The 17,752-nt window shown below is 48.5% G+C and overlaps 1 protein-coding gene across 1 annotated transcript in view; it reads right to left on the bottom strand.

Moving 5' to 3' along the window:
- Window positions 1-2,627: 2,627 nt before the first annotated feature.
- Window positions 2,628-17,752, bottom strand: part of LOC147716736 (transcription factor Maf-like) — a 26,663-nt gene continuing 11,538 nt past the window's right edge. Inside the window, exons 2-3 of the mRNA XM_086923674.1 lie at window positions 16,677-17,140; window positions 2,628-3,310 (exon numbers count right to left, since the gene is read on the bottom strand). Of these exons, the coding sequence (XP_086779800.1) occupies window positions 2,921-3,310; window positions 16,677-17,120 (834 nt within the window). The 5' untranslated portion in view covers window positions 17,121-17,140 and the 3' untranslated portion in view covers window positions 2,628-2,920. The remainder of the gene's footprint in view (window positions 3,311-16,676; window positions 17,141-17,752) is intronic.

Genomic DNA, 17,752 nt, shown 5'->3' with positions numbered 1-17,752 from the left:
AAATGCGATGCAGTGCGCGCAACGAAATTCGTTTTATTTATTTAAACGTTTAATTACCTATAAAACTCTGTAATCCATACATTACTACCCCCCACCCTGCCCCTCCCCCTCCCCACGTCATCACCCTGCAGGTACTCCAACTGCCGGCTGCGGCTGCTGGGAGTGCCAGCCATTTCCAGTGGGTCACAAATTTGCCCTGCCTCAGGAATATGAATGAGGCAGGCAATGTGCGACCCCATTAGGAATCGCAAACAGTTTCTGAGACACTGCTTTACATTTCATTTTGCGAATTGCAAATTGTGAATCGCAAATTGGCAACATTTGGGACTCGCAAATTGGAAGGGCCATAGATCTGGCCCTAGGTTTTCTGGAATTGTCATCTGACTGTATAGTTTCAAGTGTTCTGACTCCTTTGTTTCGTTATGTAGGGCTCTCGAGCCTCTATTTCTATGCATTCGAAACCCCGTCCTGTAATTTATTCTTCGCCCCCTTTCTTACTCCTCTGCTTATCTATTTGACCATGTAACTCTCCCGCATACAGTTCTAAATTGTTATTGCTCCTCCCATTTCGACTCCGATTGCCTCCAAATGTTAAGAGTTTGTAATACATCTCAGCTCTTTTGTATAAAGTGACGCTCTGCATTCTCAACGTTTGGAAGTGTGGAGCTTCACCTGCCTCACAATAGCCTTACTTTACATCTTGTATACTGTCTGGCTATCTCATTGTTTGATAACATTCCTTTGCCTCTTTTATTATGTGCATATCTGCTATCTTTCAACATTACCTGCCCCTGAATGATTATGGCAATTCTGAATGAAAGCTGCCACAGTCCAATATATGAGTGACTGTGTGCTTTCATCATGCAATGTACTGCGCTCTGTGTTCCAGGCAGTGGCAATTTTCCACTAAAGTCCCTCCTCCAACCTCGCTCCCACCGGAAACAGATAAATCTCTGTATAAAATAAAATATATAACCTTGGTGAAGATTATACATTGCCTTGCTGCACCATCAGTCACAACGACCTCTGTATTGACTATCAATCTATTTACTCACGTCCCTTTTCAACTCTGTCCTCTATGGTGTGAGATTTTTTGGGCAACTTCTATTAACATTTTTACCCATTCTATGTCTATGGGAAAACGTATTCGTACACCTGGCCCCTTGTTAGTTTGTAATTCACTTTGTTGTGACTTTACAAAATAATGTGAAATCTGATTGATTTACTGCCACAACCAGTCAATATATGGGTGACTTTTTGTTTTCGATAGCAATGTTATGCGCCCTGACATCTGGATAGGTGAGGTTCATGTTTTACAAGACAGTATGTATTATGCAAGCAGTTACAAATGTATATGTTAAGAAAGCCATGCATGTAAGGGTTGGCATGCGATGTGTCTGCAGTTGTCTACAAAGGGGGCGAGAAATGTTAGCCTGGGGGTTTCATGTCTTGGTTTCAGCCGTGAGACCATTTCAATTGTCAATGCAATCTGAAAGCAACGAGGTCTCTTGCCATGTGTGACATCCATCAGCACTGTGAATTATTTTTGCTGTGATAAAATCCTAGCATAGAGGGTGCTGCTGGGTAAACGTACAGAACTGACTGAGCATGTGACCGGTGACATGTCATTCAGCAGCTAAACACCTATGCTTCAGGCAGCTAGAACTGGTCTGAAGGTTGGATGGTGTAGCTATCGGACGTGTAGTAGTTCTTGTACCATAGCTTCTCGCGCATGACCTGCATGCAGCGACCTAGTGGAACAGTCACTGAAAGGGCACATTTGACTAGAACGGACTCCTCGTAATTCTTTAGGGCGATCAAATGACTTCATGTTCCAAGGGCAGCACTGTTTCAGTAATGGGCTGGATTATTATTATTATTATTATTATTATTATTATTTTTGCAAAATCACTGCATTGTGAGAGCTGCAGTCTTGGTTTGCCTCAATTGAACCAATTTCAACACACTGTGTAACGATTATTGGGAAAAGAAAAGCTTGGAATTGGAATAGTGGAGGCATATTATCAAGAACGGCGTTAAAACTATCGCCACTTTAGCGGCAGGAAAAAGCCCAGGTTCACACCAGAACCTGGGCTTTTATGGGAATTCACAAGGGCATATTATCAAGCCCATTATTGCCGCTTTAGGGGCAGTTTCCTGCCGCTAAAGCGGCAATAATTTTAACGCCGTTCTTGATAATATGCCCCGTGGTGTTTAAGTGATATGGGGTGATGTGGTCAACCTACAAATTTCTCCAGGCTTTGCACCATCTTTATGGATCTCCGGTGAATACCTCCTTGTGTGTTCTTCACCAGTCTCTGTACCATCTTTGCATAGGAGCAAGAACATGGTTTCTTTTTCTAACTCATCATGGGGGCTTACAAGCCCTTGTGCCATCTTTGTAAAGGAAACAAAACCTCTGGCTTGTAAGGTAATTCAGTCCTGGGGCTCACTCACCAGCCCTATCTAACACATTTAGGAGATCCTTAGAATGCACCTCGGGACTCACCCTATTCGTCTTTGTAAAGGTGGAAAAGGTACTTATTTCTTTGGAATATTTACTGCCGGGACTCACTTAATCAGCCTCCTTGCAAACCTTTGCTTTTGTTATATGAAATATGGTCTGAGACATTTGAGTGGTACATATATTTGCCTGGCAGTGAAATAAGCTCACATCCCTTGAGTGATCTCTCCCACCACAATCCTCAACACAGCCAGCCCTGTATCTGGAGAGGCCTTGGATTCTGGGTAACTCTCTGGAGTTGGCATGAGTGTCCTGGCCTGCCCCTTGCCGTGCCACTTCCCTTCCCCTACAGTGACCCATGCCCTGAATTCCTTCACCCCACCCTCCTCTGTGGTGTTTCAAGGACCCCAGGCGCCCAGTCTTTCAATAACACCATCGCCCCACTCTCCCCGTGGGTCACAGAAAGAACTCGGACGGGGAGGTGGGTTCCGAGGCGTGGTGTTCTGCCACCGCTGAGGCCACAGCCCGGCTCTCAGCAAAGCTGCTGGCCACGAGCTTCTCGTAGCGAGCTTTGTAGGTGTCCCGCTCTCGCATGACCCGGCTGAGCTCGTGCTGTAGTTGCTCCAGCTGGTGTGAGAGGTGTGACTTCTCGGACTCGAGCACGTGCTTCTGCTGAACTCGCTTGAAGCGGCACGACTGGGCGTAGCCACGGTTCTTGAGCGTGCGCCTCTTTTGCTTCAGCCGCAGTACCTCCTCTTTGCTGAAGCCCCTCAGCTGGCGATTCAGCTCCCTCACTGACATGCTGACAAGCTGGTCATCCGAGAAGCGATCATCCATATGGGTGAGCTGCAACGGGGTCAAACAGAAAGAGATGATGTGAGAAAAAGGTTCATAACTGCCTCCTTATCTTTTCAGCCCAGGTCTCCGCCCACTTCATCGACATTGAGTTAAAAATGCTCATATGCTTTTATGACGCGTATCTCTCCCACCCTCTCTTCCAATACCTTCTAAGTCAAGATCCTTCTCAGAATGTGATGTCCCAATTAAGGCTGTTCACTTATTTTCTTTTTACAGGCAAGTTGCACAGTCATAACTCACCTGTCGTAAGAGAATGTATCACTAGTCAACTGTAATTTGTATTATATGCACCTACTCACATCACATTGTCCATTTTGGGACAAGGTTCCACTGACACATACCCTTCACTTCCTTCCTGCCTTCTCTCACATTGTAAAACAATGATAGGCGTGTCCTTTACTTTCATTTTCCAGACACTCTAAGGGGCACATGCATCAAGATAAGGAATTGAGATTCGTTAATAGCGATTTTTAAGGAATCGCTATTTCGGAGTCGCAATTCCTTATGCATGTAGGAATTGCAAAAAAAAGCGATTCCTACACATTCCATAATAGTGAATCGCAAATTGCTATTAGAGAATGTGGTCCCATTCATTCCTATGGGCCTTGAGGCTTATAGGAATGAATGGGAAAGCATTTTCAATTTGCGATTACCAAATAGGTAATTGCAAATGCAATTGCAAGGGTGCAAGGGTGCCTAAGGCTCCCTGATGCACCCCGAAAAAAAGGTAAGTGTGCACATGTGGCGCCCACATTTGCCCTAAGGGCACGTGTATGCAGCACATGGCACTTTGAAAAATGCAACTTGAAGTTGATGGTAATTTGCGCGTCCTTAATGCAAAGTTGCAGCTTTAAAATGCTTCATGCATTTCATTTAGGCAATCGCAAATTGCATTTCCCTAAATTCATTAGCACAATAGGTAAAAATTGTGATTACCTGTTTTGCGAATGAATTTAGGTTTGAGGCATCAGAAATGGCTTTTTACCGGTTGCAAACGGGCCGATTCTACAAATAGGCCCGTTTGCTATTGGTAAAAAGCTTGATGCCTGTGCCCCTAAGTTTTTTTCAACTGGAATTACATTTGTAAATGAAGGAAAACGGTCATCATAATTTGCATATGTATGGTATTCTTTTCTGAAAAAAACAGCATCACAGCATAAAGCAACAGCTTCCTTTCTTACCTAAAATCGGTTGTTTCCATGTGATACTTAAGTTTCTAAATTGGGTCCATCTGGATGGCTTCCTTGTGATTAGTGTGTAAACATGGGTACAGAATCCTAGCATTTTATAGGCCAAAAAAAAGACGTCCTACTTTTTAGCCACGAAAACAATTTTGATAGGCTTCACATTTTTTTATTTTGTTAGTAGCGAATCATACTGCAAGTGTTTTATATGTTTTTTTAATCTTTCTACGTCAAATTGCATGGATCCTGCATTATAAGGAATCCAATGACTCTAATCAGGATTTCAGTGACAATTGATAAGCTGCTCCTGCTCCTGCTGCTGCTCCTGCTGCTGCTGCCCCTTGCATCTATTTTATAGGGTCACGGAACACCATAGTGATTTGCAATATTCTGATTCTATGCAAATGGTAGGAGTTTATACCTATTAATACACATAGGATTATGTAACCAGTCAGAATTATTAGGATCTACGTTCAAATTGTCCTTAAGACCACACTAAAGACCACAAAAGTCTAAAAAAAAGTGTCCTGGTTTATTTCTTTTTTTACGTTGTCCTTGGGATTTCTTAAAACGGCCGCTGATTTCGCTGTATTTTCTCAGCAATACTTCTGACAGTCGAACCGACGTTTCTATAATCAGCTATCTTCTTTCTTTTTTAACCTTTATTTATTTTACGATGTGGGCCATATTTTTTGGGGTCAGTTTTGTTTTCATTAGCTGAACATATTTGTATTGTATGTTAGTGCGTGCCTCACAGCAGCGATGCATTGCAGTTGTTTTCCTACAGTAAATCTTGCCTTTGATTACGTTAAAAGTGCGGGAGGGAATTGGCGACCAAAGAGAAACCTAATGTGTGGGTTCCTAAGTTCTAACCCAAGTGATCAGAACATTTACAAGTTTTGTCCTAATGACATGAAGACGCTCCTAAAGTATGTTTTTATAACTTTGTTACTCAATCTACAGGGAAAATTGGGAGGCTGCATTTTGGGAATTCACATAGTAAAATTTTGCGCTCTCCGTCATACACACTGTTCCGCCAGCAGGGCATTACTCTGGCGAGAGCTCCATCTCCCAAGATTAGGAGTTTGCGGAGTCCCTTCGGCTCTTCGCTGTGCCTCATACTGATGGTGACTAGCCCCAGAGAGACCACCTCACTTAAAGCAGAAAATATGTTTTCCCCTACAGGCCCTACATGTTCTAAAGTCCATGCAACATGTTGCAAACGTTAAATCAATATATGAGAAATACATTGTGGGCAGTGTACTACAATCTCTCACCAGTGCCAGGGTCTCACTACCCATGCAGTCTCGTTTGTGGGACCAAGAAATGGGCTGAAGTGCTTCCCTCTCATTTAAATCCTCTAATGCCGCCCGCACACTCTTGGACAATCCCTCTCACACCCAGACACCATGTGCTTTTAGCAGCACCACATAAGTGGATTAATGCATGTGTAATCGGCCTTCCTTAGCAGCTATAATTACCCCGGATAACCAAGGCCCTGACACGTGGGGGCAGAAGGGATGGCTGCGGTGCCATGTCCCGCCACCTGCCGCGCGCTTCCCACACCCGACGTGGGACCTCGTCTCCATTTTTGTCTACCTTCCTTTCATTATGCCCATTGAGCGCATTGCTATTTTAAATAGTAAATGTAGCAGTCTTGAGACATCTCAAATAATTTTAACGGATTTGATCATAAGAACCATTACCTATCATGAAGTGTTGCACTGGGCCTTCATCTGGTGGGTGCACCCATACACAGCTTAAGGCCAGGTTCGTAGCACGAAAGGACCACATTTGATGCATGCGTTTAGGGTGGGGAGCACAGCTATAGAAAGCATAGCAAGGTATTCTAATTTAATCACCACACAATAAATCGGTGAGTGCATTGCCTGTTATTGTAAACATTTATTTTAGTGATAGCCATTTTATCCTTATGGAGGAAAATATTGGGATAATTCAGTCCCAGACAGAGAGATTTGAGATCAATTGGGCATATTGCCGCCAGTCAATAAGAACTTTCTAGAATTCAGTGAAAGCTGCCATCTGTGGTATCGCACAGGAGTCTTGTATCTCCCTTAGCCTAGGAAGCCTCAGTGACCAAGGAGGAAAAGGCTGCTGCTTGTGGTAGCTCATCTCTTAGGAGTCCCTATATAGTGAGACATATCAAGCACCCAGATCCCTACATCTTGTGCTTCTAAATGTACACTGAAATGGCCACATCAGTTTGGGTGCTGTAGCTTCATTCCAATGCAGAGTGGCGGTCCAACCAGGGGTGTAGCTTGGTCAGTAAGATTTCCCAACAATCAGGCAGGGTTATTTTGTTAAAACATTTTAAATGAGAAGCAGGACATGTAGGCGGCTTAAGGGACAGTGGAAAGAGAGAAGATGGTGGACTACTAGGGGCACTAAAACACATTTTCATACTAATTTACATTTTTAAGGACTTTAAAACAGAGACGAGATAGTGTGTGTTTTGTCAGTGTGGGCATGTAAAAATCACAGGTTAAATTAGACAGACACTTCATCATACCAAACTGAAAGCACGTGTACCCAACTATTTACTAAAGAATATTTGTTTAGGGGGGTTAACAACCCAAACCCGTCCCCCTGAAGCCAGTGGTCTAACAAAACATGAGGGCCCCCCCTGCAAAGTACATGGAAGTCCCCCCACGCTTCTGACACAATTTGGAGCGCTCAGACCAAGGGCCTGTTGTTCTTGCATCGTTCTGAGGGGCGGGGACTATTGTTACGCCACTGCTTGAAGCTACTCCCCTGGGTCCAACCCTCTGTATTGTGAATCTAGAGGCCTGGGTTTTCACTGCAGAGCAGAGTGACGGTGCACGCTGATGAAATCTCCTTTCAGCATTGTACTGAATTTGTTGTCTTTGGGGAATATGTAGGAAGGCGTTTACGAATCACGAACGGCGACTTGGTTTGTAGGTGCCACATAGCAAAATAAGGAATCGCAAAAATAGCGATTCCTTATTTTGCTCAAGCATTTAAGGCAGTGGTTCCCAAACTTTTTTGACCCGTGGCTCCCTTGACCGGGTTGGCGGTTGGCCGTGGCTCCCCACCATTTTTTTGCCAGTGGGTCAGGCAGCGCACTGTGCTAGGCACTGATTTTTGGCTTGAGTGTTTTAGGCCACGCCCTTTGTTGCATCAGCTACGCCCCTTTGAGAGCCCCCCCGCCCCCGGGTTTTTTCTTCTCACTTGGGGCCCTGCATTTGCATGGATGTAGGAGTTGCTGACATTCCCAGTACAATGGTCACGTACCCGCAGGACATGGTATCCCTCGGTGTCCCCACCGGGGATGTCCACGCTCTGTGTGATCTTGTTCCCTTGCCGCTGGCAGCGCCAGGGGTTCTCCGTGCCTTCCTCGCCAGGGCTTTGCACGACGATGGTGAATCTGAATGTGCCCCCATAGCGATTGGCGAAGGTAAGTACTTGCCCTCCTGGAAGGGTCCGGGGTGCTGCAATGCCCGCCGCGCTGCGCTCTGGTGCGCCAGGCTGCCCTGGTCCGACAGCAGGTGGGGCGGGGTTGCGAAGTCCCGGCCATCCATGCCACGTGGGGGGAGGTCCCGCGAGGGGCTCCGGGTACACGGCAACCCAGCACCGCGGCAGGGCGCTAGGGGAATTATCATAGTGCAAGAGCAGTAGACCACTTACCTATCGACATAAAATGCAAAATTGCAATCCGCATTTTACAATCAATCAATCAATCATAGCATTTGTATAGCGCACTACTCACCCGGCAGGGTCTCAAGGCGCTTGGGGGAAGGGGTCCGCTATTGCTCGAACAGCCAGGTCTTGAGTTGTCTCCTGAAGGCGAGATGGTCCTGGGTCAGTCGAAGATGGATGGGGAGGGAGTTCCATGTCTTGGCCGCCAGGTAGGAGAAGAATCTGCCTCCGGCGGTGGCTCTTCGGATGCGTTTTAAGGCGGCGAGGGCGAGGCTTGTAGAACGTAGCTGGCGGGTGGGCGTGTAGAAGGTCAAGCGGTCGTTGAGTTACTTGGGGCCCAGGTCGTGGAGAGACTTGTGGGTGAGGAGCCTGAACGTGATCCTCTTGCTGACGGGGAGCCAGTGTAGGTCCTTCAGGTGGCCGGAGATATGGCTGCGTCGGGGGATGTCCAGGATGAGTCGGGCGGAGGCGTTCTGGATGCGCTGGAGTCTTTTCTGTAGCTTGGCTGTGGTTCCGGCGTAGAGGGTGTTTCCGTAGTCCATTCGGCCGGTGACGAGTTCCTGGGTGACCGTCTTCCTGGTTTCGGTCGGGATCCATCGGAAGATCTTGCGGAGCATGCGTAGGGTGTTGAAGCATGATGAGGAGACGGTGTTTACTTGTCTGGTCATCGAGAGGGAGGAGTCCAGGATGAAGCCCAGGTTGCGTGCGTGGTCTGTTGGCTTGGGAGTGGCGCCCAGGGCGGGGGGCCACCAAGAGTCGTCCCAGGCGGAGGGCAATGGTCCCAGGACGAGGACTTCCGTCTTGTCTGTGTTCAGTTTCAGGCGGCTGTTCTTCGTCCACTCAGCGACGTCTTTCATCCCTTCGTGTAGGCTCGTTCTGGTGGTGGCGGGGTCTCTGGTGAGGGAGAGGATCAGCTGGGTGTCGTTGGCGTAGGAGATGATGTTGAGGTTGTGCTGGCGTGCGATGGCTGCAAGAGGTCTCATGTAGACGTTGAAGAGGGTGGGGCTGAGTGATGATCCTTGCGGTACGTCGCAGATGACTTCGGTGGCCTCGGATCGAAACGGGGGGAGGCGGACTCTCTGTGTTCTTCCGATGAGGAACGAGATGATCCATTCCAGCGCCATCTCTTGGATGCCGATGTTGCTGAGGCGTTGAACTAGGATGCCGTGGCAGACAGTGTCGAACGCTGCAGAGAGGTCCAAGAGGATGAGGGCCGCTGTTTCCCCGTTGTCGAGCAGGGTTCTGATGCTGTCGGTGGCAGCGATGAGGGCGGTTTCGGTGCTGTGGTTGGCTCGGAACCCGGACTGCGAGGGGTCAAGGGATCCGTTCGTCTCGAGGAAGGCTGCAAGCTGTCTGTTAATGGTCTTCTCGATGACTTTGGCAGGGAAAGGGAGGAGCGAGATGGGGGGGAAGTTTTTGAGGTCGGTGGGGTCCGCTGTTGGTTTATTCAGTATGGCGTTGAGCTCGGCATGCTTCCAGCTCTCCGGGAAGGTGGCGATATGGAAGGAGGTGTTGATGATGTCCCGGAGTTGGGGTGCGATGATGGAGTCGGCCTTGTTGAAGATGTGGTGGGGGCAGGGGTCGGTCGGAGATCCGGAGTGGATGGTGTTCATTGTGTGAGCTGTGTCTTCGGCGGTCACCGTGGTCCAGGTGCAGAGGGTGGCGGTGGGGGGCGTTGGTTCGACGGTTGGGTGCGTTGATGGTGCGCTGAAGCTGTTGTGGATGTCGGCGATCTTGCGGTGGAAGAACGATGCAAGAGAGTCGCAGAGATCTTGTGAAGGAGTGATGTCGTTGTTGCCGGTGCTGGGGTTGGAGAACTCCTTGACGATGCTGAAGAGTTCCTTGCTGTCGTGGGCGTTGTTGTCCAGTCGTTCCTTCAGTGAATTCTTCTTGGTAGTGCGGATAAGCTGGTGGTGCTTGCGGGTGGCGTGTTTGAGGGCGGTCATGTTGTCTGTGGTCTGGTCGAGGAGCCAGGCTTTCTCAAGGGTGCAGCAGTTTTTCTTGGAGTCCTTGAGTTCGTCGGTGAACCAGGAGGCTTTCTTGCTTCTGGGTCTGCTGGGAGGGTTCTTTAGTGGCGCGAGGTCGTCAGCGCAGGCGGTCAGCCACTTCGTGAAGTTGCGTGCTGCTTCGGTGGGGTCCGTTGTACTTGCGGGTGGGTTGTGGTTGAGGGAGGTGATGAGCTGCTCGGTGGTGATCTTGCTCCAGCTCCTGTGAGGAACCTGTTGCGGGTGGTGGTGGGTCATGGTTCTTCTGAAGCTGAAATGGACGCAGCTGTGGTCGGTCCAGTGAAGTCCGGTGGAGTGGCTGAAGGTGATGTGATTGCTGGATGAGAAGACGGGATCAAGCGTGTGGCCGGCGTAGTGGGTGGGGTTGTTGACCAGTTGCTTGAGTCCGAGGTTGGCGAGGTTGTCCAGCAGGGCGGAGGTGTTGCGGTCTTTGCTGTTCTCCAGGTGGAAGTTGAGGTCCCCCAGGAGGATGTAGTCAGTGGAGCGGAGGGCGTGCGGGCTGATGAAGTCCGTGATGTCTTCGCTGAATTGTGTACGTGGTCCCGGGGGTCTGTAGATGAGGGTGCCTCTGAGGGTTCTCTTTGGGTCGGTGTGTATCTGGAAGTGGAGGTGCTCGGCGGCGGCGAAGGTGTCGTTGGCGTCGGTCGTGATGCGGATGGTGTTCTTCTGTACGATGGCGATGCCTCCTTCTGTCTGGTTGGCGCGGTCTCTCCGGGTGATCTTGTATCCGTCCGGGATGGCGATGGCGATGTCTGGTGCAGAGGAGGCTTTCATCCAGGTTTTTATGAGGAAGGCGACGTTTGGTGAGGTAGTGTTGAGCAGGTTCAAAAGTTTGATGGCGTGTCTGTGTATGGAGTGGGTGTTGAGCAGGATGCACTTGAGGTGGCTGTTGTTGGTGCTCGGCTTGGTGGCTGTGGTGCAGGTCCGGATGCAAGTGAACTTGCAGGCTTGGCAGGTGAAGGGTCCGTGGGTGCGTCTCTGGGTGGCTCGGTGGCAGGCTCTTGTTCGGTCGGGTTTGAGTGCGATGAGGGTGGCGGCGTCGTAGGTCCGTCGTGTGCGCAGGCATCGTCAGGGACCAGGGGTCCTGGTGCTGGGCGCGGTCCAGGTGCGGACGGGCGCAGACGGGCTTGCCTTTGGCGTGCCTTCGGCGCCCCGCTGCACGTCAACACTGCGCGTATGCATGGGCGTCATAAGAAGGAGCCGGGAGGGAGGAGCAGCTGGGTGGCGGGAGCGGGGCGGCGAATGGGCAGGAGGGGGGCGGGACCGCAGGGGGGCGGGGCCGCAGGGAGGCAGCAGCGGGAAAGGAGGACAGAGGGCGGCTCAGCGGCGGCTGTGTCGCCCGGGGACATCAATTAACAAAAATGAAGGCACAAACGAAGGCACAAAGGAGGAAAAAACGGAGGAAAGCTAAGGCCATAGGGCGGCTCAGCGCGGGTGGGTCGTCCGGGGAAAAAAAAGAACAGCAAAAACGAAGGCACAATGAGGCGCAGCTGAAGGTAATGAAGGCAAGGCAAGGAGGCAAAACGAGGCAGTAGCAGGGGTGTGTGGGGGCGACCTCGCCTGGTTACAGGCTCAGCGGTCGCACGATGTGCTTTACAGCAGGGACATGGACCCTCTATGCTACTTTGAGTCAAATATGTGATTGAACAAACCACAGAACTCTCCCAGAACTGCATTGACCAACAGAGTTATGTTACCACTATTTTAATCCCCTCAAAATTGCAGGGCACACAAAGATCTCTTCAGCAGGTGTCTTACCCTGTAAGATATTTTAAAACGCAGCCTCTTTGTTACCAATTAGGTAAGCTAGATAAAAAAAATTCTGCCACGTGTCCTTGTGGGCAATTTCTTTGCAGCAGATTTAGAAAAAAAAAAAGTATAAGTTGACAGCATACATGCTAATAGACCCGATTCAGACTGGAGACCCGGTCGGAATGGCTTTATTTTGATTGCCTCCCGCCTGCAATTGCATCTTCTTCCATAAAATTCAATGGGAGAAATACATTCTTCCGATTATTTTCTTTTAACTTCCTCTAAAATATTTGCAGGTATGCTTGGCAGCTACTCTTTAAAGCTCCGCCCATTCGTGACTCCAAGCCCCCTTCCTCTGCCACACTTCGATCCCCAATCTATGGGTTCCCAGAAGTAAAATTGTTTTTCAATTCCAGTACTGTTCAGGCCGATTACCTGACTTGTTATGCGCTCGGCCTTCGATATCTGCAGGAATGGCGCAACCCAGAACCTGGCCTGGGCTTCAGACATACTAGGGAAGCCCGAGGAGGGGAGAAATGTCCAGGCTCCGATGGATCCCTCGAGGATGTGCGGAGGGTCACACGGCGCTGCCGCGGCCTCTACCAGGCGGCCGGGCGACGAAGGCGGGGTCCGTGCGACATCTGAGAGCCGGCCCGAGTCTGGTCATTCACACACATTATACATGGAGGAAAGACCCATCCTGCGTGGCGCCGCGACGCCCCTGGCTTCTCATCACGGGGTGCCTTTTAAATTGCGATTTGGGCATAAGGAATCGCAAAATACCACCTTCTCCGAATAGATGGTATTTTGCGATTTGCTGTCAAAATTAAAAAATTTTTTTATTCAAAGTGCCATGTGGCGCACAGACATGCCCTTAGGGCATGTATGTGCGCCACATGTACTTATAGGCACATTCCAGGGGTGCAACAGGTGTCTTTTGGACACCCTGGCACCCTTGGAATAGCGATTCTACTATTTGAGAATGTATCCCCATTCATTCCTATGGGCCTCTTGGCCCATAGGATTGAATGGGACACTCCTTCCTTAATTGCGATTCGCAATTTGCTATTCGCAATTAAGGAATTTTAGGGATTCGCAAAAAATTTACGAATTAGTACCTACATTCCATTTTGCATTTCTCAAATAGCGATTCCTTAAATATCGCTATTTGAGAATCGCAAAAAGTAAATTACCTACATAGCCCCTTTATCTTTATTCCATTTATTGGTAGCGCTATAAAGAACCATATGCAGAAAAGAGCTTAAAATATTCAAATACAGTTAAGATCCTTGCTGCTAGTGGGCGCTTTCCAATACAGAAAAATACTGCACTGGAGTCGAAATGTTTAGACTTTTCAATGTAACATTGAACTTCTTTTCACTTCTTTTACAACTCGTAACAAGAACATTTTTAAGTTTTTCTGCACAGTATTACAACCTTATTCAGACTGCAGTGATGTTTCTAGTGCATTCTAAGTGCACGTCTTGGCAGTACTAATAAGTAATGTAATTGGAATCCTTTGGTCCTGGTGCAGCCTGTGCTAATATTGTGGGGTTGTAGCTTCTGGTCCAAATCAAAAAATGCCCGACTACATACACTCTTAAAGGTTGATAATCATCACTTGGGCACAATGACCGCTGATGAGCTGCAATACACCCTCTTGGCTCTTTGTAACAACTTCATATATACCCTTCTCATCAAGACTTCAGTGTTTATGACCATTCGGTCCTTGGCTTCTGATTTAAGAGCTAACACCAAAGGTGTCTCCTTCCTCTTTTCCATCTTCTTTTACAACACCGCCAGTTGAGGTGGTGTTTGTGCTGAATAGGCTGTTGACTGCCTCCTTTCATATACTTTGTCCATCTTCTAGACAGGAGTACCTGGAATATAGTTCGATACAACACCCCTGTGTAGGAATGTTCTCCTTTTGGCATGGTTACCCCCCACGGTTTGCCTGACTCTGATGCTACTTCGATTGAATGTGCACTGGGTGCCTGCTAGCCAAGTTCTCAGCGCCTGTGTTCTTTCCCAAAATGGTGCCTTTGTTTCCACAATTTGCCCACCTCTGGTCTACATATAAATGCCTTGTAAAAGTACCAGCAGTACCAAGGGCCTTGTGACAAGAGAGGGTCTCTAAGAGTTGCAGCATGTATTTTATACCACCCTAAGAGATCCATCACCAAACACATGCACACTGCCACTGTAGCCTGTGTGTTTTTTAGTGCATATGAAAATGAAGAGTCCACCTAGCACACACCCCTGTGTGCCAGGCCTACCAGCACTGCAAGAGGTATTGGTAAGGCACACCTTCTGCAGGCCTTATAGCACTAAAGCAGGGAGCACTGCACCTCATATAAGGGCATAACTGCATGAGCAGATATGGCCCTGTAGTGTCTAAGTCCATTCTTAGACATTATAAGTGCAAGGTGAAGCCATACTGAGTACATGGGCTGGGAGCTTGGCATTATGAGTTCCACATCACCGCATTATGAGTTCCACATCACCGAATTCCCAGATGTTTGGTACCAAACATCTCAGATTAACTTCTAACCATGGCACAAATTCTCCCGAAGTGCGGGAGACTTAATGAGTGGGCGGGGCTGCGTCCACCAACAAATGTGCGCAGCACCAGCGAGGTAGTGCTCGCGATGGCCATTGGCCGAAGCGAGCACGGAATGGGTTAATGAGCCTACACTGATGCCAGTGCTGGATTCATTATTAAATACATGCAGAGGTGCTCCCTGATAATCTTAACAACCTATTAGTGTGTCCCTGACTGGTTGGCACCAGCCTGCTACTTCTAGAGAAGTTTCTAATCCCCTGTGGTTGGAGCCTTTTGTTCTTGAGGGTCAGCAACACAGCCTGCTCTGGGTGAAGGTGCTTCACACCTACCCCCAAGCAGGACTAGCATTGAAGGGTGGTGAGCATCAAAGGCTTCTCCTCCTTTGTTATGCTGACCAGGGTCTCTCCAGCTAATGGAGATGCCTGCCCCCCTGACCAAGCCCCCTTTCGGCTGCAAGGTCAGCAGGAAACTAAGCAGGAGAGGTGTGTCTCCTTTCAGCCAGGACCAACGCAAAGAAGTCCTGAGCTGAAGGGACCCCCTCCTGTAATAATCTACCATATTGTTATGGTGGATTTTAGCCAATAGGGCTAGGGGTATGCTCCCTCCCCAGAGGGAGTGGACATACAAAGACTAAAGTCACCCTAGAGGGATGTAGTTCATTGGCTACTACCTTCTGACCCCTGTACAGCCCCATAAACTAGTATTTAGGGGCACCCCTGAACCTTAATCCTCAGTTCGTAATGACCCATGAAGGAAGAGGACATCCCAAAGCCATTGAGCAGAAGAAGTCTGAAGACACCCACTGACTTGGCCCCAGCCCGCTCAATCTGCAGCCCTCAAAGATACTGCAAAAAACGAGTACTTCTCCTGCAACCCAGCAACCTCCAAAAGCTTCCGGAAGGACTGCTGCCTTCAACAAAGACCAGAACTCCAGAGAACAATTGCCCTGTTCAACAAGAAACTCAAAGAAATGCCTCTGAGGCCTTTAGATCTGCGAAACACCGCTTCCCGATCCACCACTGCACCCGATACCTTCGGCCTGAGTCCAAGTGGCCAACTGGTCCCATCAAGGTTCCCCATCCAGAGCCCAAGTCCAACATTGCCTGACCATTCCTGAACTCCACGATGACGCCAGCAGCCTCAACACGAAAGTCCCCCCTAACTGCAACTGGCTCGGGTAAGGCTTTTCTGACATCAAGGGACACCCCTGAACCCACAGCCCCCAGCCTTGGGGAGCCTAACCAACAGTGTCCTGGTGTCCTTCAACATCCGTTCACAGCCACTGGTTTCCTCGTCCAACTTCTGAATGCGAGCCTGCAGCCTGTGTTTGAATCCATCGTCCACCCTTTGATTTGTATTGTGCACCTGATTCAGTGTTTGCACTCTGCACTCTGCACCCGGACGCCCCATGCCACTTAGGTGTATCTTTGGTGCTGCCTCGTGGCCCCCCTAGCCCTTGTCTCAACCCTCGGAGGTTGACCTCCAATTCCGCTTTACTGGCTTATAAATAGCACAACTTTGAGTGCCCCTTGTCTCCTTTGGTTAAAATTGTGCCTCTGACTCTGAATTTGAAACCCGGTGGTTCAGTCTTGGTGCTCACTTGAACTTCAACCTTGAACTGGGTTTGGAAGTAAATCACTTACCAGTGAAACTGCATTCTTATTTTCCTCCCATAGGATAACATTGCTCAATTGAAATATTGCAAGTGTACATTTTTCTTGCATTGCAAAGTATTGCTATTTCTAAAAAACGGTATCTACTATGCGGATGTGAAGTCTCACATTAAGTATTCATTTTCTGCATTGAGAAGTAGTGCCAATTTGAAAACTGTACTTGCCTGCAAATAAGTTCTTTGGTTCTAGTAATAAAGTAACAAAATTACATGTTTACAAATGATTGGTCTCGGATTTAGTCATGGAGAGTGTGTAATGATATCTTGCATGAGTGTGTAAAACAAATACTTAACATAGCGCTCTGGTAAGCCTAACTGCTCGCCCACACTACCACAAAAGAGAGCATTAGTATTATCTACTTTACCCTCTATAAAGCCTCTGGGGATCCACTGGACTCTGTGCACACTATATCTTACTTTGAGATGGTATATACAGTCAGCTTCCCCAGGAACTAAATGATACCCCACGTCTCACCATATTTCTGCTCCAGTCCTTTACCTGATGATGTTGTCCACTCAGCTCCTCGGCACTCAGCAAGTAGCCTTGATGTGTAAGGTGATGGTGTCCACCCCGGTAAGCCTCCAGACCAGTGAGCTGGCCGCTACCACCCACAACTGCTGCTGTGGCAGAGTTGATTAGAGCGTCCACTGCATCTTCTGTGCTCATGCTCAGCCCCTCGGCCCCCATTTGCTGATGCAAGGTGGCCATCCAGTACAAGTCCTCTAGGGCTGCCTTCTGTTCACTTGAGCTGGGGTCACTGAAGGTCGGTGAGGGGGGTACCGAGCTGCATGGGGTGGAGCTGACCGAGGCACCTGCCCGCGCAATAAGGCCAGACCGCCCATCCTGCGGCTCCCGCTTCACCTCGAACTTCATCAGGTCAAAGTCGTTGACATACTCCATGGCCAGAGGGCTGCTAGGAAGGTCCACAAGTGGAAGAGCCATGGTGCTAGTAGGTCCTGCAACTGAAGTCAAGGAAAGAGCATGTGAGTAGAGATCGGATGTACTGTTAACAGGCAGAAGTGATAAATAAGCAAAGAAAAATGCAGTGTGTCCTAAAAGCACTATATATACTACAATAGTACAAGAATACATGTCTATAATGGGCAGACATCCAGGAGTTGTGAAAGGTCCCATGTTAGATGGCGATCGAAGAGAAGTGTGTCCAGATTGCGCTGTATGAGCCAGAGCTCTAGTGCATCACACCATGGACACTGACAATCATGCTTCCAGACCAAGAGCAGGGATGAGAACTTCCTTTTGCTTGTGATAGTCTTAAAGAAAAGAGGTTGGCATTGATTGGCCTCATTAGAAATGATCACCCTTGCTGGCTTTGTTAACATTACTTATGACATTTTAAAGGGCTTTATCGGCGATCTAATCCATGCCCACACCAGTGATATCACCAATAACATCACATATCATGTTACATATGGTTTCCTTTCTGAATATTATTAGTACCTGTAGCATTACTGGGGGAACTACAGTGAATCAGCCCTTAAGCACCTCATTTCAGCAAAACTCAGTGGTGATGTTATTCTTTTGTGTTCAAAATGTTTTATTGAAGACATTTTTCA

Source organism: Lissotriton vulgaris, chromosome 5 (genome assembly GCF_964263255.1).
Source record: "Lissotriton vulgaris chromosome 5, aLisVul1.2, whole genome shotgun sequence".
Taxonomy (NCBI): domain Eukaryota; kingdom Metazoa; phylum Chordata; class Amphibia; order Caudata; family Salamandridae; genus Lissotriton; species Lissotriton vulgaris.
The sequence above is the reverse complement of the archived record's forward strand: the minus strand, read 5'-3'. Positions and strand labels throughout refer to the sequence as shown.